Source organism: Emiliania huxleyi, assembly GCF_000372725.1.
Source record: "Emiliania huxleyi CCMP1516 unplaced genomic scaffold EMIHUscaffold_640, whole genome shotgun sequence".
In the NCBI taxonomy this organism is placed as follows: domain Eukaryota; phylum Haptophyta; order Isochrysidales; family Noelaerhabdaceae; genus Emiliania; species Emiliania huxleyi.
This window is the reverse complement of record NW_005197197.1, coordinates 1-23,890: the sequence shown is the minus strand read 5'-3', so window position 1 is coordinate 23,890 and position 23,890 is coordinate 1. Positions and strand designations below refer to the sequence as shown.

The following is a 23,890-nucleotide window of genomic DNA, read 5'->3' as shown; positions in this document are numbered from 1 at the left end:
GAGGGCTTGGAAGCGGCAGCGAGAGGGCGTGTGCGGGGCAGCGGCAGGGGCAGCGCCGGGTAGAGCCGCCCACCTCGGCCGACTCGTTTCGCAATCTCGGGTAACTCTCGGGTACTCTCGGGTACTCTCGGGTAGAGCCGCCCACCTCGGCCGACTCGTTTCGCGATGCCTGCGGCTTTGTCGCCTCGACCTTGCCGAAGAGCTGGCCGAAGACCCACATCAGCGACTGGTAGTCGGCCGACCGGAACATCTTGGTCACAAAGGTGCCGCCTGCGGAGCGAGCCGGGATGTGCTGGGCGCACAATGCAGAGGGCGGGAGCGTGCGCAGACGATGGGGCATTGTGTGTGCACGTGCGTGTTTATGTCTCGGCAGTCTCGCGGAGAGGTCTCGCGCGGCTCGCGGAGGTTTGCTGAGCCGCCTCGGAAGGCGACGCCGACTCGGAAGGCTCTCGGAGCTAAGGCCCGCGGAGGTGTCTCGGAAGGCTCTCGGAGGTGTCTCGGAAGGCTCTCGGACCAGGCGCGAGCACGTCGACTGCCAGTTTGAGGGCGAGCAGAGTGAGCTCGTTCTGGCCAAAGGCATCTTGAAGCCACGAGGTGCCCACGTTCGGCGCGCCGTCGTGCAGCACCACGTTGATCGCCGCGCCCGACCCGCCGTGCGCCTTAAGCTCCCGCTTCACCGCGGCGCGGCACTTTTGCGTCGTGATGTCCTCCTGGAGCACCACGCACTTTGGGATGGGCTTGATGGGCGCGCGGTCGATGCCGATGCACAGCGCATCCTTCGGCATGAACTGCCGCGCCACTTGCATCCACGAGCCGGGCGCCGCGCACAGATCCACGACGCCGGTCGCGGTCCCGAGAAACTCATACTTCTTGTCGAGCTGTAGCAGCTTGAAGGCGGCGCGCGAGCGGTAGCCGCGCTCCTTGGCGAGGTAGTAGAACTTGTCGAGGCGCTTCTTGGCCACGGTACCCTTCTTCGAGGCCGCGGAGCCGCCCATCGTGAAGCGTCCTCGAGGCCGCGACGGCCTTTTTTTCAGGCTTTAAAGGCCTAGGTAGGCCCCCTAATCAAATCGCCCGAAGCGCTAGCGCGCTAGCTCGCACGGCCTCTCACGCTCCGCTGCTGCCAGGGAGGAGGACTTGTATTACATTCGCGGAGGAGGACTGCTGACAGGGTTTGCGATGAGGAGTGACCCGAAGGGTTTCTCGGGGTTAGTGCACCACTAACCGCCTCTGCAAGAGCACTGCGCCTCATCATTTTTTTTGCCTGTGTGGTACCGGGGCCTGGTTCGCAAGGTGGGGTTCGTAAGGCGTCGAGGAGGGTTGGCCGACATTAGAAGACCCCGCAAAAACGCAAGCGCTAGAAATGAAAAAAATCCCAGTGCTGCAGTTCCGGCTGCCTTGCTTCCTCGCTCCAAACAAAGCGCCGGCCTTTAGCGCTCGGCGAAGTTCAGGATGCCCGCTCCCATCCAGCAGCCCTTCGAACGCAAGGAGTATGACACCACCAACACGCTCGCCAACACCATCGCCGCCATGTGCGGCTGGCCGTGCGCGCTAATGAACAAGCAGCAGCTTATCCTTGAGCCAGAGGAGGCCGTACTGATCACCACAACCATGTGCGACACCAACACGCAGCGGCGGCCCTACGGAGAGCTCGGCTCGGTAGACAAGAGCTCGGCCTGTGGCTGCTGCGTCGGAGTGAGCTCCGGTGCGGACGTCGCCGCCTCTCCCGCCGTCCCCACGTCGGCACCGACCTCGCCGTCGCGCACCCGTAGGCCTGGGCGCTATGCAGCCGGGCTGCAACTGCGAGGAGGAGCTCGTCGCCGAGATCGTCGAGGAGCTCAAGAAGCGGATGAAGACGCGCGGCGACACTGGCCAGATCCAGCGCGCGGAGCAGCAGCTGACGGAGATCATGAAGGTCCAGTCCGACATGGCGGCCCTCAACTCAAAGGTGGACGCCATCCTCGCCCACCTCGAGATCAGCGCGCCGGTGCCGCAGGCGATGGCTGTGCCCTATTAGCGGGCGCTTGCGCCAAGCTACGTCAGTGTATACTGTGCCCAACTCGACACACGACAGGCGGACACCTCCGTCGGTGCGCGCGCCGCGTGGTTTGTGTAGTTTTGTTTGTGAGGTACTGTATCTGCAGTCTGCGGCGGTGCAGCAGCCTCTCCTCAGCACGCGCGCAAGCCCCCCCTCCCCGCATTCACACCTTTGTGGAGAGTGTTCGGAAAACAAGAGAGAAACAGAAACCAAGTACCAAGACATGTTGCGGAGATCAGCAGGAGGATGTACGACGAGATTAGGAGCAGCAGGGACCCGAGGGACCATGTGGAAGACGGCTAGTGCTAGTCCCCCATCGGGAGGACGACCCCGGCTAGTGTCGCCGACCACACCCACCGCAAACGGAACCCTGCACAAAGACCGCAGGGCGGGGACCTGTTCCTTTTTACCCATCTCCTAGTAGAGGTGTCCCTTTTATTTATTTAAGTACCAAGACATGCAATACACAATATACACATAAGTCATAACACATGATCATGAATGAGCGGGATCGTACTGGTCTGTGCCCGGACACTATATAATCGTTCAAGGACATTCACGATCACAGTTTCGAGAGCGAGCCCAAATAAATAAATAAAACGGTCAAACTCTGAGACGAGATGGGATTTAGGGACATGCGCATGAGCATGTGCATGTGCATGTGCGAGCCCCTGTGCCGCCCCGAATTCATTTTCTTTCGAGCGGCAAGTCCTGCACCACAGAGGTGGCCGTGGCCTCGTCCTGCACCACATTCGCAAAGTCGCCCAACCCGCCTCTGCGCAAGGCATGCGTGATCGAGGCGAGGTCGCGCGTTCGCATGAAGCTCTCCGTCCATGCCAGCGTCGCGTCGAGGTTCACGACGGCGTGCCACCAGCCAGCAGGGAACGCGATCACCTCGCCCGGCCGCTGCACCAAGTCGACCTCGCCAAGGCCCTGGCCGCGGAGAGCTGGCAGCACTTCGTCCATGAATTCGCACGCGCCGCGCGGCAAGTGCAGCCCGAGGCATGCAGCGGCGCGCCCGATCAGATCGGTGCGCGGAGGGTGGAGCGTCTCGCGTGGCACCGAGGGCGGGAAGAGGATCCACCGTTTGTCGCCCACGAAGAGTGCGTTCCACGAAGTGTAGCCCCATGGATCCTGGTGGATGAGCGTTCCAGAGCCCTCTGGGCCCGCAAGCAGCCAGCGCCATACAGGTCGGTCGTCGTGCTCGGCAGCCGCGCCCGCCTCGCAGACGCTGCCTCGTGTGAGCGTCGGCAGACGATCCACGTCTTCGAGAAGGCAGGACTTGCCAGAATCGGCGCTAAAGTCCGAGTCGAAGACGTACAGTGCCAGATCCGCAGTGCCAGATCGCCCACGCTGCGCGTTGGCGGCGACGAGGTAGAAAGGAACTCCGCCGGTCGATGAGCCTGTGTCGACCAGCGCTTGGCCAATACGTTTGCGCAGCGAGTCGAAGGTCCACTCACGAGCTGGCCAGTCGTCAAGCAGGCCTGTCACCACGATCGGCCTGTCAAAGGAGGATTGCGTGGCGAGGTCTCCTGATGGCGTTCGGCAAATCTGATCGAGGTGGCCGCACGCTCGAAGCCGCTCAATTCTTGTCGCCCGGGCCTCAACGATGCGCTCGTTGAGAAAGTGCGCTACGGCCGCAGCGGTGGCAGCAGCGCCGAGGCCGAGGACACGGCGCATATAGTTGCAACGAGTTGGCAGCGCGACGTGCACCAGCAAGCGAGAGAGTGGGTCGAGTGGGGAGAGTGGGGTTTGCGTGCACCTCTTTCACGGGGACCCGCCTTGTGCGGGGCGCGGGACCCTGCACAGCTGGGAGGGGACGACGGCAAGAAACCCAAGGGTGATGGGTTTGCGGCGCAGTTTTTCTTTGTTGAGCCACAGCCAGAAGGCGGAGAAAGGCAAGCAAGAAAAGCGATTTTAGAAATCCCGCTCGCGCTCGAATGGCTCATAAACTATCCACGCGGTGCTCGACGTTCGGCGCGCTCGCCGCCGCGCCGCCGCCTCCCGCCTCTGCGGCACGCCGCGGGGACGCCGGTTGGGCGCCGCCGCCCGCGCCGCCGCCCGCCGGCTCCGAGGTCCGCACCTAAGGGAAGGTCCGGTAAACTTCTCCGCACACAGGGGGTGGTTGGGCAACGGCCGGGCAGCCGACTCGCATCTCCACACCCAGACACGGGCAGGAGCCGGCACGGCAGTCAGTGTCAATGGGCAAGGCCCAGTGACGTGGGTGAGTCCCGCGCCTGCCGGTCGAGGTACTCGAGGAAGTGTCTCAGGAGTGTCTAGGAAGTGTCTAGGAAGTGAGTCCCGCGCCTGCCGGTCGAGGTACTCGAGGAGCGACACCAGCTCCTCGTGCCCGCCGAGCCGCTCCACCTCGAGCAGCACCTTGCCCGCGGGGAAGGCGTGTGAAGAGACGCTGTCGATCGCTGTCGATCGCTATCTGTCCGCTCTCGACCATCCGGAGTGAGCTGGGTTGTGTGATTGGGTGAAGAGACGCCGTTCGCACCGTGAGCCAGCTGCTCCGCCCTCTCCGCAGCACCGTCCCCCTGGAGCACTCCTCTCGGGACAACTGCGGCTCCTCTCGGCTCCTCTCGGCTCCTCTCGGCTCCTCTCGGCTCCTCTCGGCTCCTCTCGGCTCCTCTCGGCTCCTCTCGGCTCCTCTCGGCTCCTCTCGGGTCAACTGCGGCTCCTCTCGGCTCACCTCGGCTCACCTCGGCTCCTCTCGGCTCCTCTCGGCTCCTCTCGGCTCCTCTCGGCTCCTCTCGGCTCCTCTCGGCTCACCTCGTGCTTGAGCCTGCCCAGCTCCGCGCGAGTATAGTCGAAGCTGCCGCACGCCTGCATGTGACATCTCGCGTAATCTCGGGTCATCTCGGGTCACTCTCGAGTATAGTCGAGGCTGCCCGCACGCCTGCATGTGCTCGACGGCGTACCGCTTGATCGGCTCGCTCTCCGTCCTCTTCTTGAGGATGTGCAGCAGCTGCGAGTCGGACGGGCTGCGCCGGAGGGCAGAGGGGCGGCGCTGTGAGCGGGACGCGCACTCCCTGCCGCCGACACTGCCGAGCGACACCATTGCCCGAGCAGCGTGTTGGGCAGCGCGCTGGAGGCAGAGGCAGCAGACATCGATGGAGTGAGGGGTGTGTCCGGCATCGACTTCCTTTTGTTGGCATCTACGGCGTGTGGGCCGCGAGGTGATGCAGTGGATGATCGGGAAGGAGAACTTGCCCTCGGTGAGGTCCTCGGCGTACGACTTGCTCGCCTAAAGAGCAAGAGGAGGGGCGTTCGCAGACAGCTGTGGGCAGTGGCGGGCGCCCCTTCTCCGCGTTGGGCGGCCATGTAGTCGTCGCTCGACAGGTTTATCAGGTCGTCTCGGATCTGAGAGGAGAGGAGAGGGGGGGGGTAAACACCTCCACACGCACGAGGTGGCGGGGCAAGGGCCAGGCTAGCCCTCGCGACTCCGCGTCTGGAAGACAGGAGCCGCACGGCATTCAAAGTGCGAGGCCCGGTGCGTGTGCGTGGGTGAGCTGCCTGAAAGTAGAGAGCGAGCTGGTTGACGAATTAAATTAAACTACATTAAATTAAATGTGCCTGAAAGTAGAGAGCGAGCTGGTTGACGAGCGGCGTGAAGTCGACCTCGCTCGCCGAGAAGGCCTGCGGTGGCACACGAGGCGGCGGCATCGCAGGCTCAGGGCGACGGCGAGGGCGGTGGCGGCGACGGCGGCGGCGGCGACGGCCGCGGCGGCGAGGGCGGCGGCGGCGGCGGTGCCATGCCGGGCGGGGAGGGCGGCGGCGCTGGAGGGAGGCGGCGGCGCAGGAGGCCTGCATCAGCCCGACTGCGAGCCGGAAGAGGCCGCCCGTCTTGTCGAGCACCTATTGGGTGGTGGCGTCTGATCACGTATCTTCACTGTTCTCCCTTCTCAGGCCGTCTGGACTGGCAAGCACCATGCGGCGGTACTCTTCCTCGGTGGGGCAGCGGAGGTTGTCGCGCCACAGGATGTCCTGCCCCTGCCCGCGGTGCAGGTTGAGCAGCTCGTGCACGAAGATGTTCATCGCCGCCGGGTTCCCCAGCTGGTGGCACCGCTCGAGCGCCAGAAAGTAGACGTAGTTGGCCGAGTTGATTGTGGTCGGCACGCCGTAGATGGAATGAGCCACGGGGATGCCCCGGCGGAGCGTGGAGTTGTCCTCGATGTCGTCGACGAGTAGCGACGCGTTGTGCAGCTCCGTGATGATCGCCTTGATCACGCCGATCGTATCGGCCGGGATGCGGAGCCACGCGTTGAAGGCGTCGATGAGGCGGCCACGCACATCCTTGCCTGGCACCTGATTGATGTAGTCGTACACTTCGAGGAGTGTTTGGTCCCGAGCGTGCGGGGTGTAGGATGTGGCCATGTCTCGCAAGACGTCGCTCAGGGTTCCGGCTCCTACACAGAAATAATAAATAAATAAAAACGCACACCTCTACTAGGAGATGGGTAAAAAGGAACAGAACAGGTCCCCGCCCTGCGGTCTTTGTGCAGGGTTCTTTGTGGGTGTGGTCGGCGACTAGCCGGGGTCGTCCTCCCGATGGGGGACTAGCACTAGCCGTCTTCCACATGGTCCCTCGGGTCCCTGCTGCTCCTAATCTCGTCGTACATCCTCTTGCTGATCTCAGCAACATCCTGCTCCCTCCCTCGTCTCGCCCTGCGCGTCTGCTCCGCCTCCCCGTCGTCTTGCCAACGCCACCCGCTCCACCGCCACCTTCACCTCCGCCCTCGCCGCCTCCGCCCTTTCCACCCTCCCAATCGCCGCCGCCACCGTCGCCGCCCCCTCCCTCGCCTCCTCCACCTGGTCCACCTGCTCCCTCGTCGCCACCGCCCAGCCCGCCACCGCCCTCGCCTCCGCCATCCTCACCGCCTCCGCTCTCGCCTCCATCGCCATCACCGCCATCGCCCTCGCCTCCGCCACCTAGCCTGCCGCCGCCTTCACCACCGCCACCGAGCTCTCCACCTCCGTCGCCACCGCCGCCCTCGCCGCCACCTCCCTCGCCTCCGCCGCCCTCGCCTCCGCCGCCCTCGCTGCTGCCGCCCTCCCCACCACCGCCCTCCCCACCACCGCCCTCGCCTCCGCCGCCCTCGCCGCCGCCGCCCTCCCCACCACCGCCCTCCCCACCACCGCCCTCGCCTCCGCCGCCCTCGCCTCCGCCGCCCTCGCCACCGCCGCCCTCCCCGCCACCGCCGTCGCCGCCACCGCTCACGTGCGCCGACTTGGCAGGGCGGACCGAAGTATCGAAGTGCAAAAAGGCCGACACAGACGATTGTGCGGCTTCGTTTGCTTGGAAGGACGAATCGTCCGGTTTGGCAAGGCTGTGCTTTGGGCCAGAGGACGGCGAAACCAAGTGCAGTGACACCGAGGTCGAGGGCTGCCTGCCACCGCCCTCACCGCCGCCTCCCTCCCCGCCCCCGCTCACCTGTAACGACCTGGCCGGGCGGACTGAGATTCCGGACAAGAGTTGCAGGAAAGCCGATTCGGGTGACTGCTCCTCTTTCTTCAAATGGAAGGACGCCGCATCGGGCATCGCGCGGCTGTGCCACGGACCAGAACCGGGCAGCAGCAAGTGCAGCGGCCAGCTCGTGTCTGGCTGCGCGCTGCCATCAGTGCCACCGTTCGCGCCGCCGCCCACACCGCCGCCGCCGTCCGCGCCGCCGCCGCTCACCTGCAGCGATCTGGCCGGGCGGGTCGAAATCAACAAGTGCAAGAAAGCGGACTCAGAGGCGTGCCACGACTACTACGAGGTGAAGAATGCCGCAAAGCACAAGTACAAGCTCTGCTACGCGGAGGAGGGCGAGAGCAAGTGTGTCAGAATGAAGTCGATGACCTGCCTGCCTACCAACGCACCCACCACCATCGTGTGACAGCGGTCTCGTGGAGCCCCCATCCGGCGGCTGCCCATGTGGGTGTGGTTGTGTCTGCCCGGGCCTCGCACCCGCGCCGCCGGGGAAACCGCAGCGCAGCTCCGCTTCTCGGGCCTCATAGTGCGACAGCTCGCACCAGACTGAGCCCGTTCAAGTGCAAGCCTTGGCAACCCCTTGCGGACTATTCCACAGGGGCACTCACAGTGACGGCGGCCGTTTGCTAGCCGTCAGAGTCCCGCGAGGACCTGATACTGAGAGCTCGCTTCGACGCGACGGGCAGGCCCAGCTCCTCCACCTGGAAAGATGCGGCAAACCGCAAGGCTGTCGGGCGGTCGAGGGTCGTGCAACCGCCATTTTCCCGATACAGTATACGCCTCACGAGATGCGCGACACAGCCCAAGAGAGAGCAGCAAGGGCACGTAGAGTACTGTTTGCGCCCGTCCACACCCTCTCCATGTGCGCCCCTCTCATATACAGTACAGTTACTGAGAGCGAGCCAGACAACATTCAACAGTGCGGTGCGGAACAGGACACGTACGTTAGTGTGTTTCTCAGGGCGTGTTGCCTCCATGCTGGCACGCCGAAGCGCGCACTACGCGCGCTAGTACAAAGATCAAAGAGACGCGCGCTTGCCTTCACGAAGAGACGCGCGCTGCAGCATTCACATAGAGTGGCGACGCCTCATGCCGCGCGGATGCACTCGTCGACGTCGACGGGCGCAAAGATGAGAGTCCCGTCCAGAATCTTGACTTGGTACGCGGCAAATACGTTCGGCGGGAACGACTCCTCGCGGTAGTCGTGCGCGACGACGTGGCCCGCTTGCCACTCGGGGGGGGACCCGACCAAGCAGCGCACCTTTGTGCCCACGGCGAAGCGCTTGGGGGCCGTGGTCTTCGGCGTGGCGAGGGCGGGCGCGCAGAGAGGCCTTGCCGCCATCGCGTTGCCGCGAAGGAAAATGCCCGGCCCGCCGAGGAACATGATGAGCAAAACGATGAGGTCGCGGGCATGGGCGTTCCCCGCAGTTGGAGGGTTAGTCGGAGGTCGGGCGTGTGGGATCAGCAGAGACAATCCCTCGATCAGGCCGCCAAAGTGACACGTGGCGCCGTAATGTATTGCTGGTCGGGTGACGCTTGTCTTCGCGAGAAGCTTATGCGTGGTTCGTTGTTAAGTTATTGTGTTTGGTATGTTGCTTGCCCGAAATTCTTGTGAGGTCGAACCTCTCGCATTTATCTCGAGGTCTCGAACCAGCTCAACGTAATCCCGGTTTGTTTGTTTATTTATCGGAGTTTGTCGTAGCTTCGCGGCGTCCCGGGCTCGCGTATGAGGTGGTGAACGTGCGGCCGCGGAGCTGACTGAGATGCAGGGTGTGCAGCGCACCTTCCTCTTTGTCGATACGAACGAACACGCATATGGTTCAACCTCGACTACCCTCGGCTGCTGACCCTTCTCATCCTGCAGAAGCTGTCGTATATGTCCTGCGTCTGGTGCGCGCGCCCCACTCGGTCTCCTAATTTATATGCCAACTGCCGCTCTCCGCCTCTAAGCTGAATCTCTGTGCTCCAGGAGGATTTGGTGCAGCAGGCAGCTCGCGTCCGAGGGCGGCGTCGCTGCAACGCGGAACCCAAGGGGGGCGCCGCCAGCCTTCTTGAAGCTTGCGTCGCCAACAGCAAAGTCTGACCGACCGCCCACGGTCACCCTCGCATGCATGGATGGTTGGTCCCTTGGTTGGCGGGGAGGCCGCCACAGCGGTGCAGCCTGGCTGCAGCGCCTGCGCTCGCCAGGCGGCTGCCATTAATTTCGGCGCCCGTGGACCAGGGCTGCAGGCCTCATGTGACCGGTTTGTTTGGTACGTGCTAAAATCCTCGAGAACCTCGACTCTCTCTGCAGGTTAGGTAGATCTAGGAAGAAGAATTTAAACAAAAGAACTGTCTCTCACAGGAAGAAGAACGCCTGGCTGGAAGAATTCTTCTGGCTGGAAGAAAGCCGAACCGCGAATTACCAATTGGAATATGGCCTCGGTTCTCGCGGTCTCGCTCCTCTACTCCACCACCGCTCTAGCCTCTCCCACCGCCAAGCTCTGCCGACGATCGGTCTGTGGCGCTGCTGTGCTCGGCGCGCTCCGACCTGCCAACGCAGGCGCTCCAGCGGCTTCGGACCTGAGCTCTCTCTTGGATGAGGTCGAGGCACCTCGCGCCGAGGGTGGGGTGGTCGCCCTGAGGAAACGGGCAGAGGTTGAGGCGCGGCAGATGGCAGAGAGGGATGCTGTGGCGCTCCGGCGGATGAAGGCAGTCGAGGAGGCAAGGGAACGGGAGAGAGAAGCGCTCGCCGCGTCCGGCGTCCCACCCTGCCCCACGGGTGGACCGTTTGGCGACGCCGGTCGGACGGGGGTGCTGACCGCCAAGGTCTGTGCGCGCCAACGCGACGGGACGATAGAGACCGCGCAGAGGACGGGAGCCTTCCTGGTCTTTTGAATAGCTCTGGCCTTCCCGGACCACTGGTCCGGCCACGGAGCTGGGCAGGGCTGCGGCTGGCACGCACGCGGCCACGCAGTGTTTTGACGACCCAGACACTGGTTGGGTAGTAGTCTAAGTTCTGAGCCTCGAGGCTGAGCGGGTCTAAGTGTGACTAGTCACGCTGGGGTGCTTACGCGGTCTAAGATCAGCGAGACGAGCCTCTTACACGGGCTAAGTCGGCCGTGGCACAGCCTGGGGCCAAGAGGCTCCCACCGTGATCAACGATACGGCGCTAGCCCCCAAATTTTCTTCGCCTGCGGCGGGCGCCTTCTAATCCGGATCGATCCTTCTCATGCTCAGCAATCGCCGCCTCAGCATCCTCCTCTTCCGATCTCGTTGCTCTTCTTGAGCGCAATCTTCAAGCCAAACAGTTCTCACAAATAGCCTCAAGCTCAAACAAACGCATGTCAAGGAAGCCTGTGTATGCTGGTCCTCTTTGAACGATCCGCGCGTGAGGTAGATCTAGCAGAAGTGCATGCCAAGCACCGCCACGATCTTGAAGCAGAACACATCGCAACCGCATCGTCCGCACTGCCATCGGCATGCCGCGCCCGCCGCTTCGCCGCAGCCGCCTTAAGACACGCATAGCGGCAGCACATGGTACGGTGCGCGTACTTGAGCAGGAGTTGCGCGCCGCAAGTAGCGCACTGGCCCTGGGACAAGGCGATATGGCGTCGTGCGCGGCATACGTTGGTCGGGACGCGTCCAGGTATTTTTCGGGTAAACCTGGACTTTTGCAGGTATACCCGGGTTTTACCCGGATTTGGCCTTGTGCCGTCTAAGTTCATGGCCCCCGACCATACAGCGTCTAAGTCCGAGCCCGGCTCCGTGCGGGGGCTAAGTTGAGCGCTCGCTCGCTGCAGAGGCTAAGTGTAGAGCGACCCTCTAGCCCTACTACCCAACCATTGCTTTACACACGCTCTCTCTCACACGCAAACACGCACGACGCAGACGCACCGACCCGCGATCGCCTCGAGGCTCCACGATATCGGCGAGACAACAGACAAGAAAGAGAGCGTCTCTGCGGCCCTCGCCAGGGCGCCCCGTGCACACACACATATTGGGCTGGGGAGCGCGCGCTGGTCAGAGTCTCGACCGGACCCACCGCAGCATGTCCTCCATCACCTCGTGCCGCTGCGGCTCGTTGAGCGCCTCGTGCAAAAGGGAGGGGTACACGACCTTCTCCTTGTCCGCTGCCGGCGTGGACGCGCGCGCGTGCAGCGCCGCCGTGCCCGCCGGCAAGACGACGACATCTGCGCCGCCGTGGCAGATGTAGAACGGGCAGCGGACCTCGGCGGCGCGAGAGAGGGCATACTCGGACGCGTCGACAAACTGGACGCCCCAGCCCGCGCAGATCATGCCGCCAAAGTGCCGCTCGTCCGCGTCGTTCGCCTCGCCGAAGCCCTTTGTGGTCGTGCACTGCGCCGTCGGCGCGCCGGTGTTTGGCCAGAAGCCGGCCGAGAGCGTGTCGAGCAGCCGCGTGAGCGCCTGCCACGCCGGCGAGTAGACAGAGTGGCGTGGCACGAGGCCCTGCCCTCCGACTCGCAGCGCTGGCGCGGAGAGGACCATGCCTCGGAAGCCGCCCAGCGAGCGGTGGCGCTCCTGGACGCGGAGCGCGGCGAGAAGCGCGACGAGGCCGCCCATCGAGTGTCCCATCAGGAAGAAGGGCGCGGCGGCGTGCCGCCCGTGCACATACTCGATGAAGCCCACCGCGTCGCCGACGAGGTTTGCAAAGGGAAGCCGCCGCATGCCGGTGAAGCCGGTGTTGTCGAGGTTGTGGCCGTGCCGCGCGTGGTCCATGGCGTACACGGCCAGACCCTGCTGCGCCCACGCCTCGCCGAGCGGCTGGTAGCGCAACGCATGCTCGCCGTACCCGTGAAACAGTATGATGACGGCTCGCAAGGGCACAGGCTCTGGCGGCAGCCAGGAGTAGGCGTTGCGCCACCCGCCGGAGGGCGCTTCAAACCAGAAATTCTCGCTGAAGCGGACCGCGCCGACGAGCGGTGAGCGCGAGCGGTCGAGCGAGGCAGCATCCGGCGGCGGTGGTCGCGCCGGGGAGGAGGCCATATGTGTTTTTGCAAGTGTCGGCCCTTTGCTGGCGCGTGAAGAATTCTTAAAATCCCTCTCTCAGAGGTGAAGAATTCTTGAGGTGAAGAAATCGGAAGCCTGCGCGTTGGCTGTTGTCTGAAGCGCACCACACCCCTCTCCTTAAAATCCCTGTGTGGTGGCGGCGTGCCGTCCTCCCATCCCTCTCTTGGGCTTTCCGTTTCTTTCTTCTGAAGAGGCGCGTTACTTCATGCGGAAGCTTGACAAGCAACGGCGAGGGCGACAGCAAGAGTCGAACGGGCGGCGCCTGACTCAAAAGACACAGCCGCATGCTTCCTGAGACGCGCGAGGGCAGCCTCCTTAAAGGCAATGCCAATGGGGTCTAGATTTGGAGCGCTCACCGAAGAGGAGTACGACAAAATAGCGCCCGTGATTGCCTGCACGCTGCGCCGCACTCACGGACTCCATACCCGAAAGAAAGAGAGGGGAGAAAATGGCCGTTACGCGCCGGCGACGTTGCCTCTTTGCGCCGCTCGCTCGCGGCGGCGGGAGACATGGCCGTGTCGCAGGAGGTGAGGCACGAATACCCTCACGAGCACCAACAGCCTGACCTGTATCGAGAGGCTTCACCTATTATTCTCCCTTCCCCGCCCCAGAGTGACAACTAGTCCATCGTATTCACATATCTCTATATTCCCATACCCCGTGTGGTGGCACGTCTTGCCACTTAGATCACCAATATTAGCACTTTGGGCGCCGGATAGGCGCCCAAATATTGGCACGTAATAGTCTCCCGACTGCTTTCGTGGGGAGTGGCCCCGCGAGACAGTCGACCTCTCTACTGTTGTGACACCACAACACGGCGCAGCTGGCGTCTTCCCCCCACCGGTGTGACACCACACCTTCGTACTTTGAACACTCTCTACAAACATGTCTTCCTCGGCTGAGGAGGCCCGTGACACCGCGGGCGATCTATCTCCCGCGACCAAGCCGCAGGACCGCGTACGACTCAACATACACGTGCTGGGCACCGATGATTCGGGTCCAGATGACCATCTCTCGAGCGAGAGACGAGGGACGCCTCACGAGACTCCAGAGGGCCTAGACCGGGGCGATACCACCCGGTCAGACCACACTGATCACCTCCACACCACGTTGGAGCGTACAGGGCCCAAGGACGACACCGATGCGCTGGACAAGCCATCGTCGCCTGGCTCCGCCGAGGTCAGGGCTACGCCAGCTGGAATGCCTTCTGCCGGGCTGCCGGCGAGCCCTCCTTCGGCGGAAGCCTTACTGGACCCGAAAGGGTTTGACTTGAACGTGGCAGCGATCAAGCCATCCGCAGTGGACTCGCCTCCTGGTTTGAGCACCACGCAACCATCTTTTGACGCCCGAACGGGCATGCGATCTTACGTCCCTGCCGAGGACGTCACGGGATTCTCGACCGACGGCGTGGAGGCGCTGCAGCTGCAGGTGCAACAGTTCGTGCAGTGCGCTGGGGAAGGCGCAACCGCGCTCATGCCCAACGATGTTGGAGTCATCGCCAGGCTCGCCTCTGATCTGCACGGCGCAGGGGAGCGGTACATGGCCACCGCCGAGCTCCTCGCGTCCTACCGTAAGGAGCGTTGCGCCTTCCAAGCCTGTGTCGGGCAGGCAGCGGCGACCTACGGGCAGAAGCTATCGAATGGTGACTTCTCCGCCAATGGCGAGCTCACCGAGGCGGCGCTCTGCTTCAACGTGCTGAACGGGGAGCTGGGTGCCTTCGAAGCCGAGGTGGACGAGGGGCAAGCCACCCTCGACCAACTGGAGCAGCGGTATCATACCTCCCGCCTCGAGTACATTGCGGAGCAGGCACGGCTGCTGCAGATGCTTGAGGGCGCGGCCCCTTCCAAGCTTGCTCGGGCGAATGCTGCAGCACTCAAGCATCACCAGTCGCAAATCAGCTCGCTGGCCGATGAAGTCGCGCAGCAGCGTCAGGCGATTGTGGAGCAGGGCCGAGCGACGGTGGCGCTTGGTCGGCAGGCGGAGGAGCACAATGCAGAAGTGCAGCAGGGGTTTGAGCAGGTGAACGCCAACCTCGCTCAAGGGTTCCAGGCGTTTGGCACCGTACTTCAGGCCAGTCTTGCCGATGGGTTTCAAGAGCTGGCCGGTGCGCTACGCTCGGCTCAGCACCCGGCGGCGGTGGAACTTCCCTCGCCGCCCGAGGCCGGTGGGGCGTCGGCCGCCAACAACTCGGAGGTGTATGTCCCGGACAAAGGCACGGTCGACATGTTGGTCCGTGCGGGCGCGGCCAATTATGTCGCCGAACCCTGCGGCTCGCTTCACGGTGTGGGCGCTGACCCTCGCCACCTGGTTGGGAAGGCAGCCGTCGAGTTCCTGCTGCTGGACTCACATACGAACAGTTGGAAGCGGTTCCAACACCTGTTCCTCGTTGCATCCGGCGAAGCGCAGCTTCGCATTGTGGGCAACGACTTTCGCTACCCACGGCATGGCGCAGTTGGCACTACGGAGTTCTGCTGCGATCATCTTGGTGATCACATCTCCACCCCACAACGCGTGGCGCCAAGCTGAATTGTACCTCACGGAGAAGTCCCTCCGAGACAAGGCTCGCAAGGATCCGCCGCTCGCAACGGTCCGCTTCAAACCGGGGGATCATGTGCTTCTGAAAAGGCCGGCGGATCAGAAGCATTCCAAAATGGACTTCCCGTATTACAACACTGTGTACGCAGTCAAGTCAGTGCTCGAACGCGATCGCTACCAGCTTGAAACGGTGCACGGCCGCCCCATCACCCACGCGAAGGACACGGTGCACGTGAGCCGTCTCAAACGCATGCCCTCGTATGCCCTCCGTGCCGTCGAAGACTCTGGCCTCTACTACGAAGTCGAGAAGATTTGTGGGCACCGTGGTGACGGGCGCGAGCGCCGCTACCGCGTCCGATGGTCGGGCTTTCCCCCTTCGTGTGACACCTGGGAGCCGGTGAGCTCGTTCAACGAGGCGGGCTTCGATCACGTGGCGGAGTACTGCGACAAGCATGACCTTCTCGCACCCGCCAGCGATCCCTCGCCGCCACCGATGGCAAGCGCCGCAGCCCCAATCTCCGCGCCTGCTGCTACTGCACCGCCTCCTCCGTCAGTGCAGCCTGAGGCAGCGCCTTCGCAACAGCGCCGGGACCGAGACGCACGACGGGAGCGACGTGCAGCCGACGCAGATATTCGCCACGCTCGGGCAAGGGCAATCGCCGAAACTGGAGACCCCCAGTAAGAAAAGGGGCATTCAGTCATCAGCATTGCAACTATACTACCCGAGCATGCACGTGGGCAACACGTAAAACTGCATTCGACACTGCCACCGCAACGCGACAACATTGAAGAAATCAACCAGCCGCTTTGGCCAACTATTGGCACCAAAAGGCACGCATCAAGTTTACGGCGGCGGAGCTGGTCCTGAAGCACGCTCGAACTGTCCGACGTGCCCGGACGCTCTGCCGCCGACGCTTGCTGTGAGGTGGTGAGAGAGCCTGATTGGAGGCGAACTGATGCTGCGTCAGCGTGCGCAGCATGCTCTCTCGCTCTGTGCTGAGGCATGCTGGCTGGCGCCCAGTACAATGCCCTCAATACATTGCTCCACGCCGTGCTGGCTGGTGCAGTACTACCAGTGCGCTGACTGGCGCGCGGGGTGCGCGTCGCCGCGCGTGGCACGGGAGGCTCGAGAGGCGCGGCTGTCGGTCAAGTGGTCAACCCCGCGGCGCATGGAAGCTGCTCGACAGGCTGCGGGCATCGCTGCGGCAAAAGCGCCCGCGCTCTGCTTTGCTTTCGCCCGCGTTTTACGACAACTTTCGGTTTATCTATAGCCGCCGAACTTTACCTCGCTGTTTCTTTAGAGGTGTCTCGAAGCTGCGTATTCTCGTATTATCTTCGAGTACGGTATTGCGGCGGGGCGGTGCGTATTCCCGTATCACTAGGGTCGTGTCCGTGTCCACTAGCTCCGAGTAGAGCTAGAGGGGGCGTTCTGCAGTGTTAAGGGGAAACCTGGTACACGGAGCCAACCCTCGGAGAGTATTCTCGTATTACTAGCTCCCGAGTAGAGGGTGCGTTCTGCTGCTAGGGGAAACCCGGAGCGCGGTACTCTATCCCTCGGAGACCCGTGTTATGGCCCTGCAACCGCGCACCCCCCAGGGCTAGGGCTCTCTTGCCCGCAACCCGATACCGATCATCTGGCCCGCTGGGTGCGCTTCTTAGCTCCCCGGCCCTGGAAGTGAGGTTGATGACTGCACTCCAAGTGCTCCAAGAGCTCGCAGGAGAGGTGACGAGTGAACTACAGGTAGTGGGGAAGGCAGCCTCGATTGCCGTACAGACATGGGTGCGAAACAACGACAAGACCAAGGCACGGGCAGAGGAACGAGAGAAGAATATAGGGTGGATAAAGCGCCTGTTCACGGCATGGAGGGTGAGCCACACCGAACGTACCGAGCGAAGAGCCGAGCGGAAGGAGGACGGGGAAGATGACTCCGAGGAGGACGAACCAGTGGAAATTCAGTTGTCAGCTGTCACGACGCACCCGAAGGGGACCCCTGCACCCGAAGCGGACCCCAGCGCCAACATCATCTGTGGAAGTACAAGTGTCCGAAGAGAGAGTGGACCTGAGCAACGATATGACTTGGCGGCAAATGATCGGAGTGGGTGTCAGAAGAGTCGTCCTTGCGCGAGGAGAGCTTGATAAACTCGAGGGGCCAAAGTACGCCGCGAGGAGAGCGGAGTTACGCCGAGAGGCGAGAGAAGCAGCGAGAGCAAGGGAGCGGCAGGCGGCGCCGTTGCAGGACGAGGCACGCAGAGGAGAGCGACGCGACAGAGGAAGAAGCGACAAGAGAGAGAACGACGAGAGTGGGACGACCGCGAGGTGGCATGAAGGTTGCAGCGAGGTTTCGCGTCACAAGTACAAAATATGGATGTGTGAGTGTTAGAGTTGTTTGGTATTGTGGGTATTAACATTGCTAAAAACCTCTCTCTCAAGCCATCCACTGAATGGGTCCGGCGTACAAAGGCACGCTCGCCGCCGCCAGTGGGGGCTGCAGCATCACCACCTGCACCGCTGCTCTCGGCGAGGCAGCAGGCGGCGGCCGCTGCTCCGTGCTCGGCGACCGCTGCTCCACTCCCAGCGCCGTGTTTCCGCCTCTCCCCATCAACGTCGGCGCGATTAACGGCTGCTCCGGCTGCATCGATGCGTGGCAGCACCAACCTGTGGTCAGCTACAACTACCAACCAACCTCTGAAATGGTGCCACAACTACCATCCCTTTTGCCCGGCATATAGCAAAACCAGGCGGCCGAGTGTACTAGCTCGCAACCGCCCGATTTTTATAGTCCTGAACATGTACGATTATACTACTAGTACACACTCCTCTCCTTAAAATCCCTGTGTGGTTGCGGCGTGCTGTGGGTCCTCCCATCCCTCCCTTGGGCTGTCTGTTTTCTTTCTTTCTTTCCAACGCTCCTGGCGGGGGAGGGGGAGGAAAAAAACTGAAAAAATAAACCAGAAAATCGGCCCGCGAATGCTCCGCCGCGCCCTCCGCAGGCGCAGCAGCCTCGCTGGGTGGGCCAGAACATCGGCCCGCGAGGTGGATGCTAGCATGAGCCCGATCCGTCGCAGTCTTGCGTTTCGGCGGTAGTGATCTGATCACCCGAATGCCACGTTCAGATATCGCAAACCGGGAATTACGATTCAAAAAGGCTGAAAAAAGAAAAACAAAAACCGAGTACATCTGTCATGTTCCTTGGACACAGCCGGCGACTCCCAAAGCCTCCTCAGAGATCAGGGACGATGATCAGCAGCGACCTCAACGCCTCGCTGTCACCCGTGTCGGCCCTGCACTTGGCCGTGGTGATGCTCGTTGTGTGGCGAGCCTTTGCACACCGTGCCACCGCCTACCTGAAGAGCAGCTCGGCCACCGATACGGACGGCGGAACGGATGCTGTGGCAAGCGAGCAGCGCAATCGGCCGCATCAGCGGATGATCCCAAAGGCTGAGGCGGCCGGCGACCTCCAAGCTCGCGATCGGCACCACCTCTCGCTCAGAAAGAACGAGGTGCTTGAAATCTTGGACGACAGCAAGCTCTGGTGGCTCGTGCGCAACGCTCAGGGCGACGTTGGCAAGGTGCCCTACAACTACATGCGTCTCGTCGAGGATGACGTAGCGAAGGCTCCACGGACACCTGCGGTGGCCAGGCGAGCTGCCAAGGAGCCTCCTCCTCGTGGCTCGTCGTGGCAAAGGAGCTTCGGCTCGTGCTTCCAAAAGTGCCTGCCCGCCTCGCCCGCCTCTCCGCCGGCGTCCGACCAGGGCCAGCTGTGCGACGCCTCCGCTAAGTCCTGTGCGACGCCCCCAACCAGCGAGCTCGCCGCCGCGCTGCACGCCAACCGCGAGGCTCTCGTGCGGCTGAGGGACGTGCTTGAGGGGGCGGGCGGCGAGGTGGACGCGCACACGGACATCTACCTGCTCCGCTTCCTCCTCGCCGAGAAGGGAGACGAGGCGGCGGCCGCCCGCTGGCTCCACGACACCACGCGCTGGCGACTCTCCATCGGGGCGGTCGAGATGCGGCGACAGGCGCTCGCCGGCGCGGCGCTCTTCGACCTGCACCCAGACGTGCGGGCGATCCTGTCGGTGTGTCAGTCCTTCCCGGCGCACGGACGTGCGAGAGACGGCGGGCCGCTCAACATCATCCTGCACGACGGCTTCTCCCCCACCCGCGTGATGGAGACGGTCAGCAGCGCCGGCTTTCTCGGCTCGATGGTCGCGCTGATGGAGCACAACATGGCGGCTGCTGACGCGACCTCCGCGGCGAGCGGCTCGCTCACGCGCATGTCGTTTGTCTTCTGCTACGAGGGGCTCTCGCTCAGCATGATCAACATGCGCTTCCTCACGACCTACTTTGTCAAGGTGGCCGGCCTCGACAGCCGCTACCCGAGCCTCATCGGCGCCGTGAGCTGCGTCAACGCGCCCTCCATCTTCTCCTTCGCGTTCGGCGCCGTCAGGGGTATGCTCTCCGAGGACATCCGCGGCCGGATGCGCGTCGAGAAGCCTGCCACGTCGAGGGCCGCCCTCCTCGCCCTCGCGCCGGCCTGCCACCTGCCCGCCGCCCTCGGAGGCGATTGCGAGAGCATGCCCGCCGCGGTGGCGAAGAGGACGGGGTGGGACCGCGTCGATCCCGCCGAGAGGAGAGGGCTCCACGCCGACTCGAAGATCCGGTGCTATCTCTGAGCCGCGCCCTGGCGAAGCGACCACCCGAGGAGGCACCCGCGCTCACGCAGAGAGGCAGAGGGCTCTACGAGGCGCTCGAGACGACGAGAGGCGCTCATCTGCGCTCTCTGGCCTGGTGCTCTGCACGAGGGGTCGAGGGGACGAGGGCCTCTGCGCAGCTCGTGGCGCGCACGCGGAGCGAGGAGCCGTGAGGTCGCCCCCGGGGCCCGCGCGCGTACTGCTCACAGCTAAAAGCTATCTGGCGTTCTCGGCGGTTTTTCGTATGCATAATTCCTTCAGCTTCACGTTCAGACATGTTCCATCACCCCATTTCCTCTCCTGTCATAGCGACGCCGTCCACGTCCCCTCGTCATCGCGCAGCCTCACTCCCATCCCCTTGAGCTCCAACTTGATGGCGTCCGCCGCCGCCCAGTCCTTGGCCGCCCTCAGCGCCGCGCGCTTCGCGACCAGCGCCTCGGCGGCGGCCGCGTCGACCGCTGCGCCCTCGCCTGGCTGTGGCTTGGCGCGGCAGTAGCGCGCCGTGTGGCCTGGCTTGCCGCACTTGTGGCAATTGCCCGCTCCCGCCTTTGGCTTGGGGCACGACGCCGACAGGTGGCCGTGCGCGCCACAGTTGTAGCAGCGTGCAGCGGCCGGCTCGCTCAGTGCCGCAGTAGGGCAGGCCCGCGCCTTGTGCCCCTCCTCTCCGCAGAGGTGGCAGGCGGTTCGTCCGGCTGGCTTGTCGCACTGTTTGCTGGCGTGCCCCATCTTGCCACAGTTGTAGCAGCGCATCTTGCCGTTGCCACCGACCGCCTGCCTCCTCGCGCCCTCGGCCGGGTGCGTGGCCGCTGCAGCGCCCTCGCTCGTGTCGGCCACAGCGGCCGCGGCCGCTGTGGTGACGTCGGCCACAGCGGCCGCGGCCGTCGCAGCCGCCGCCGCCGACGCGTCGCTCTTCTTCCGCTTGGATCGCTTGAGCGGCTCTGCGGTTGCACCGACAGTCGCGTTGGGCTCGTCTGCGTCGGTCATCCTCTTCGTCCCCCTCTTCTCTGGCTGCTCCGGCATGGCGGCGGAGTGTGCGGAGCCACACACGCGTATTAGTAGGGCGAGTAGGGCAAGTAGTAGGGCAAGCAGTAGCGCAAGCCCAGTGGGGCAAGCCACTGTCGTGACTCGTGGAGGGGTCATCGCTTTCTTTTTTCACGAGTTCAGTTTTGCTGCTGTACGTCACAGTACACAGAGCAGAGAGGTCAGAGGCATGTGGTCAGAGAGGGGAGAGAGCGTAGTGTGTGCGCGCGCTGTGCGCGGGCCCGCGGGGGCGCGCATCAGAAATTGCCTTTTTTCGCTGCTCCTCAACAGACAACACACCATAGAACTGAGCTCGCACGCGGGCAAACCCTCTCACTGCCCCGGCGCCCACGCCTCGATCTTCTTGGGCAGCAACTGGTTCGACAGGTCCTCTCCGTGGCCAAGGCAGCCGCTTTCGCCCGAGCGGCGACGACGCGGTACCATTGACTAATCCCGGAATACACACCCACACGACCAAATAGCGAAAATCCGAATACCGTGCAAAAACCACGGAACGTGAGACGAAGAACGGTGGCAAGTTTGGCTAACTCCATAACATGTCGAATAACATGGGCGATCCAGCGCTTCCTTCGATTGGACGGACGAAATGATCGCGGGAAAAGCGGGACCGCGATCGCGACATCTCGGGGGTACACCATATGCCGAGCCTCTCGGCCTGCCATGCGCGCGCGCGCCTCGCCCGCAGCCACCTGCGGACCTGGCCAGTCTGTTCCTGGCTCGTGCCCAGCCTCTCCTTCCGCTGCCGCCGGCCTCGCAGTCCCGCCAGCCATCACGCTGCAGAGCCTGCGTAGACGCCACAGACGCCAATTCTGCAGCCCACAGCCCTGGCAACTGAGGGCGAGGGCCAGCAGTATACGACGACGACGGCATCTCACACCCCGCGCTGTCTTGTCCAGCGCCATCAGCCCCTCACGGCCCGGCCCAACCTTCCCTTCCCCACCCTCGCCTCCAGTGCCTCCAATCAAGTCGCACCTCTCTTCTTCAGCGAATGCAGCGGCAGCACCACGTGAGAGGCCGGGCCGACTGGCGGACCTGCATGCCCAGCCATGCCCCCTCTCCCCACCCGCTTGGATCGATCAGCTGACAGCTCCACCAGCTCCCACACCACCGCGTGTCGTGTCATGAAGCATGATAGATAGACATAGAAAGCATGAACCATCGAAAGGTCTGATCTCCAAAAGGAGCTCTCGGCGCGCTGCGCGCGCCCGCGCCCCGCCCCTTTACTTTTGCGCAGCAACACCTTAAATTTCATGGCCCTCAAAAATCGGGTCGGAGCGCAGCGGAGTGCGCCCCGATTTTAAAAAGGCGACGGACCGGCTTGGGGCGGCGTGGCGATCCTATGCCGCCGCCCTCGCCCGAGGAGTCGGGAATGGGATCACCGTCGGTGATGGCGACAGAAGCGGACAGAGAAGACGAGAGGGTGGCGGAGCCGCGGCTGAAAAAGGCTAGGAGGGGAGGTCGGGCCCCGCGCCCGTCGGATAATCATCGGAAGGCGAACAAGAGGAAGAACTCAGAGGAGAGGGGAGCCTCCTCCGGAGTAAGGATGAGGACCCCGCGCGGAGGGGCCCTGAGCGGTGACGGCGTGTGAGAGTGCGTGTCGTGTTCATGTCTGGTGTTCATTATAGCTCCGAGTAGAGAGGGGGCGGTCTGCTGCTAGGGGAAACCCGGAGCCTGCCCGGAGCGCGGAGCTAACCCTCGGAGACTCGTGTTTACTTTAAGGCCCTTTCCCTGCGAACGCGCACCCCCGGGGCTAGGGCTCTCTAGCCCGTAACCCGATCCCGATCATCCGGCCCGCTGGGTGCGCTCCTTAGCTCCCCGGCCCTGGATGTGAGGCTACCGACTGCACTCCAAGTGCTCCAAGTGCTTGCGTCCTAGCCTCCAACAACGCCTCCCCGGCGCAGAGGGGCCCCCGGAGGGATGCTCAACCGCCCCACGCCACGCCGCTTGCGGCGGTCCGATTCCCGGCTCGCGGGGCACTTGGAGCACTTGGAGTGCAGTCTGTAACCTCACATCCACGGCCGGGGAGCTAAGAAGCGCACCCAGCGGGCCGGATGATCGGGATCGGGTTACGGGCTAGAGAGCCCTGACCCCTAGGGGGGTGCGCGTTCGCAGGGAAAGGGCTGTAAAGTAAACACGGGTCCCCGAGGGTTAGCTCTGCGCTCCGGGTTTCCCCTAGCAGCGGAACGCCCCCTCTACTCGGGGCTAGTAGACACCAGACACTAGCACGACAACACACACATTCATCACTACGTATTCTTATTTTTTGAGAGCGCCTTCGTTAAAAGAAAGAAAGAAAGAAAACAGACAACCCAAACGAGGGATGGGGGAGGAGGACAGGGTCCCCACCTGCACGAGCAGGATTTTGGAAGGACGATCAGGGGAACAGGTGGGGCTCTCCTGCTCCTGACAAGGGACACGACAGGCTCGCAGCGCGGTGCACGGTGGGCTCCCAGCGCCTTCGTTGTTAATAGTACAAACCCAATCATTTATTTTTTTCCGTTGCTCGCTCCACCACGGGCGACAACAACCGAAAGCGCCTCGCGCCATGCAGCGGGAGGAGACGGAGGAGGAGCGGCGCGCGCGGCGCCTGGCCAAGAAGGCGGCCAAGGAGGCGCGCAAGGCGGAGACCGTGGCGGGCTACTCGAACAGCACCAATCCGTTCAACGATCCGAACCTGAATGAGCAGTTTGTGTGGGGCAAGAAGCAGACGCGCGACGGCACGACCGAGCAGGAGGCGCGCGCGACGGCCAAGCGGCGACGGCACGAGGTGGCGGCGGAGCTGCAGAAGGTCAAGGAGTCGCGCGAGAAGGGCGAGCGCGAGCGCGAGGCGTGGGAGGCGGAGAAGCGGCAGCTCGACAAGGAGCGGGAGCAGATGGCGTTTGCAGACAACCAGCGGCGCGAGGACGAGTTCCAGCTGCAGCAGGAGCGCTCGCGCGCCGGTGCGTCGCGTCCCAGAAGGGGTCGCGCGCCCTTCTTCGACCTCCTTCACCGAAGGGTTTTCCCTGCTCCAAAAGACAACCCCGCCCCCTCCGTAACTGCCTGCCGAAACGAGGTGCCCGGACCCCGCTGGGGGGGTTTTGGACCCACCCAGCAAGGCCGAAATT

The 23,890-nt window shown here is 63.5% G+C and overlaps 8 protein-coding genes across 8 annotated transcripts in view; 5 read left to right on the top strand and 3 right to left on the bottom strand.

The window, feature by feature from the left end:
• EMIHUDRAFT_248187 (hypothetical protein) overlaps positions 1 to 995 on the bottom strand; it is a gene marked incomplete at both ends in the record, with an annotated part of 2,601 nt that extends 1,606 nt beyond the window's left edge. The window contains 2 exons of the mRNA XM_005763207.1: positions 146 to 270; positions 515 to 995. Of these exons, the coding sequence (XP_005763264.1) occupies positions 146 to 270; positions 515 to 995 (606 nt within the window). The remainder of the gene's footprint in view (positions 1 to 145; positions 271 to 514) is intronic.
• A 398-nt stretch (positions 996 to 1,393) lies between these two features.
• On the top strand, positions 1,394 to 2,149 carry EMIHUDRAFT_446159 (hypothetical protein). The gene is made up of 2 exons (XM_005763206.1): positions 1,394 to 1,702; positions 1,770 to 2,149. The coding sequence occupies exons 1-2, from the start codon at positions 1,450 to 1,452 to the stop codon at positions 2,012 to 2,014; spliced, it is 498 nt and encodes a 165-aa protein (XP_005763263.1). The 5' UTR covers positions 1,394 to 1,449; the 3' UTR covers positions 2,015 to 2,149.
• A 438-nt stretch (positions 2,150 to 2,587) lies between these two features.
• Positions 2,588 to 6,415, bottom strand: EMIHUDRAFT_470946 (Farnesyltranstransferase; the record flags this gene model as incomplete). Its single annotated transcript, XM_005763205.1, has 8 exons — positions 2,588 to 3,519; positions 3,989 to 4,118; positions 4,343 to 4,414; positions 5,181 to 5,285; positions 5,360 to 5,401; positions 5,615 to 5,677; positions 5,846 to 5,896; positions 5,969 to 6,415. 8 exons carry the CDS (start codon positions 6,413 to 6,415, stop codon positions 2,723 to 2,725), a joined length of 1,707 nt encoding a protein of 568 aa, XP_005763262.1. The 3' UTR covers positions 2,588 to 2,722.
• Positions 6,416 to 11,325: 4,910 nt separating this feature from the next.
• EMIHUDRAFT_371617 (hypothetical protein) lies at positions 11,326 to 12,504 on the bottom strand. Its single transcript, XM_005763204.1, has one exon. It carries the CDS (start codon positions 12,495 to 12,497, stop codon positions 11,514 to 11,516), a length of 984 nt encoding a protein of 327 aa, XP_005763261.1. The 5' UTR covers positions 12,498 to 12,504; the 3' UTR covers positions 11,326 to 11,513.
• Positions 12,505 to 13,406: 902 nt separating this feature from the next.
• On the top strand, positions 13,407 to 15,805 carry EMIHUDRAFT_248181 (hypothetical protein; the record flags this gene model as incomplete). Its single annotated transcript, XM_005763203.1, has 5 exons — positions 13,407 to 13,518; positions 13,645 to 14,802; positions 14,879 to 15,006; positions 15,082 to 15,486; positions 15,611 to 15,805. 5 exons carry the CDS (start codon positions 13,407 to 13,409, stop codon positions 15,803 to 15,805), a joined length of 1,998 nt encoding a protein of 665 aa, XP_005763260.1.
• Positions 15,806 to 16,012: 207 nt separating this feature from the next.
• Positions 16,013 to 16,327, top strand: EMIHUDRAFT_248180 (hypothetical protein; the record flags this gene model as incomplete). The annotated part of the gene is made up of 1 exon (XM_005763202.1): positions 16,013 to 16,327. One exon carries the CDS (start codon positions 16,013 to 16,015, stop codon positions 16,325 to 16,327), a length of 315 nt encoding a protein of 104 aa, XP_005763259.1.
• A 1,903-nt stretch (positions 16,328 to 18,230) lies between these two features.
• On the top strand, positions 18,231 to 20,780 carry EMIHUDRAFT_446157 (hypothetical protein). The gene is made up of 3 exons (XM_005763201.1): positions 18,231 to 18,255; positions 18,286 to 20,535; positions 20,566 to 20,780. The coding sequence occupies exons 1-2, from the start codon at positions 18,240 to 18,242 to the stop codon at positions 19,725 to 19,727; spliced, it is 1,458 nt and encodes a 485-aa protein (XP_005763258.1). The 5' UTR covers positions 18,231 to 18,239; the 3' UTR covers positions 19,728 to 20,535; positions 20,566 to 20,780.
• Positions 20,781 to 23,331: 2,551 nt separating this feature from the next.
• Positions 23,332 to 23,821, top strand: EMIHUDRAFT_248176 (hypothetical protein; the record flags this gene model as incomplete). Its single annotated transcript, XM_005763200.1, has 2 exons — positions 23,332 to 23,725; positions 23,781 to 23,821. 2 exons carry the CDS (start codon positions 23,332 to 23,334, stop codon positions 23,819 to 23,821), a joined length of 435 nt encoding a protein of 144 aa, XP_005763257.1.
• Between the last annotated feature and the right edge of the window lie 69 nt (positions 23,822 to 23,890).

Coding starts and splice junctions, on each gene's coding strand:
- EMIHUDRAFT_446159 (XM_005763206.1), top strand. CDS start 1,450: ATGCCCGCTCCCATCCAGCAGCCCTTCGAACGCAAGGAGTATGACACC. Junction 1,703..1,769: donor CTGCGTCGGAGTGAGCTCCG/GTGCGGACGTCG, acceptor GCGCACCCGTAG/GCCTGGGCGCTATGCAGCCG.
- EMIHUDRAFT_371617 (XM_005763204.1), bottom strand. CDS start 12,497: ATGGCCTCCTCCCCGGCGCGACCACCGCCGCCGGATGCTGCCTCGCTC.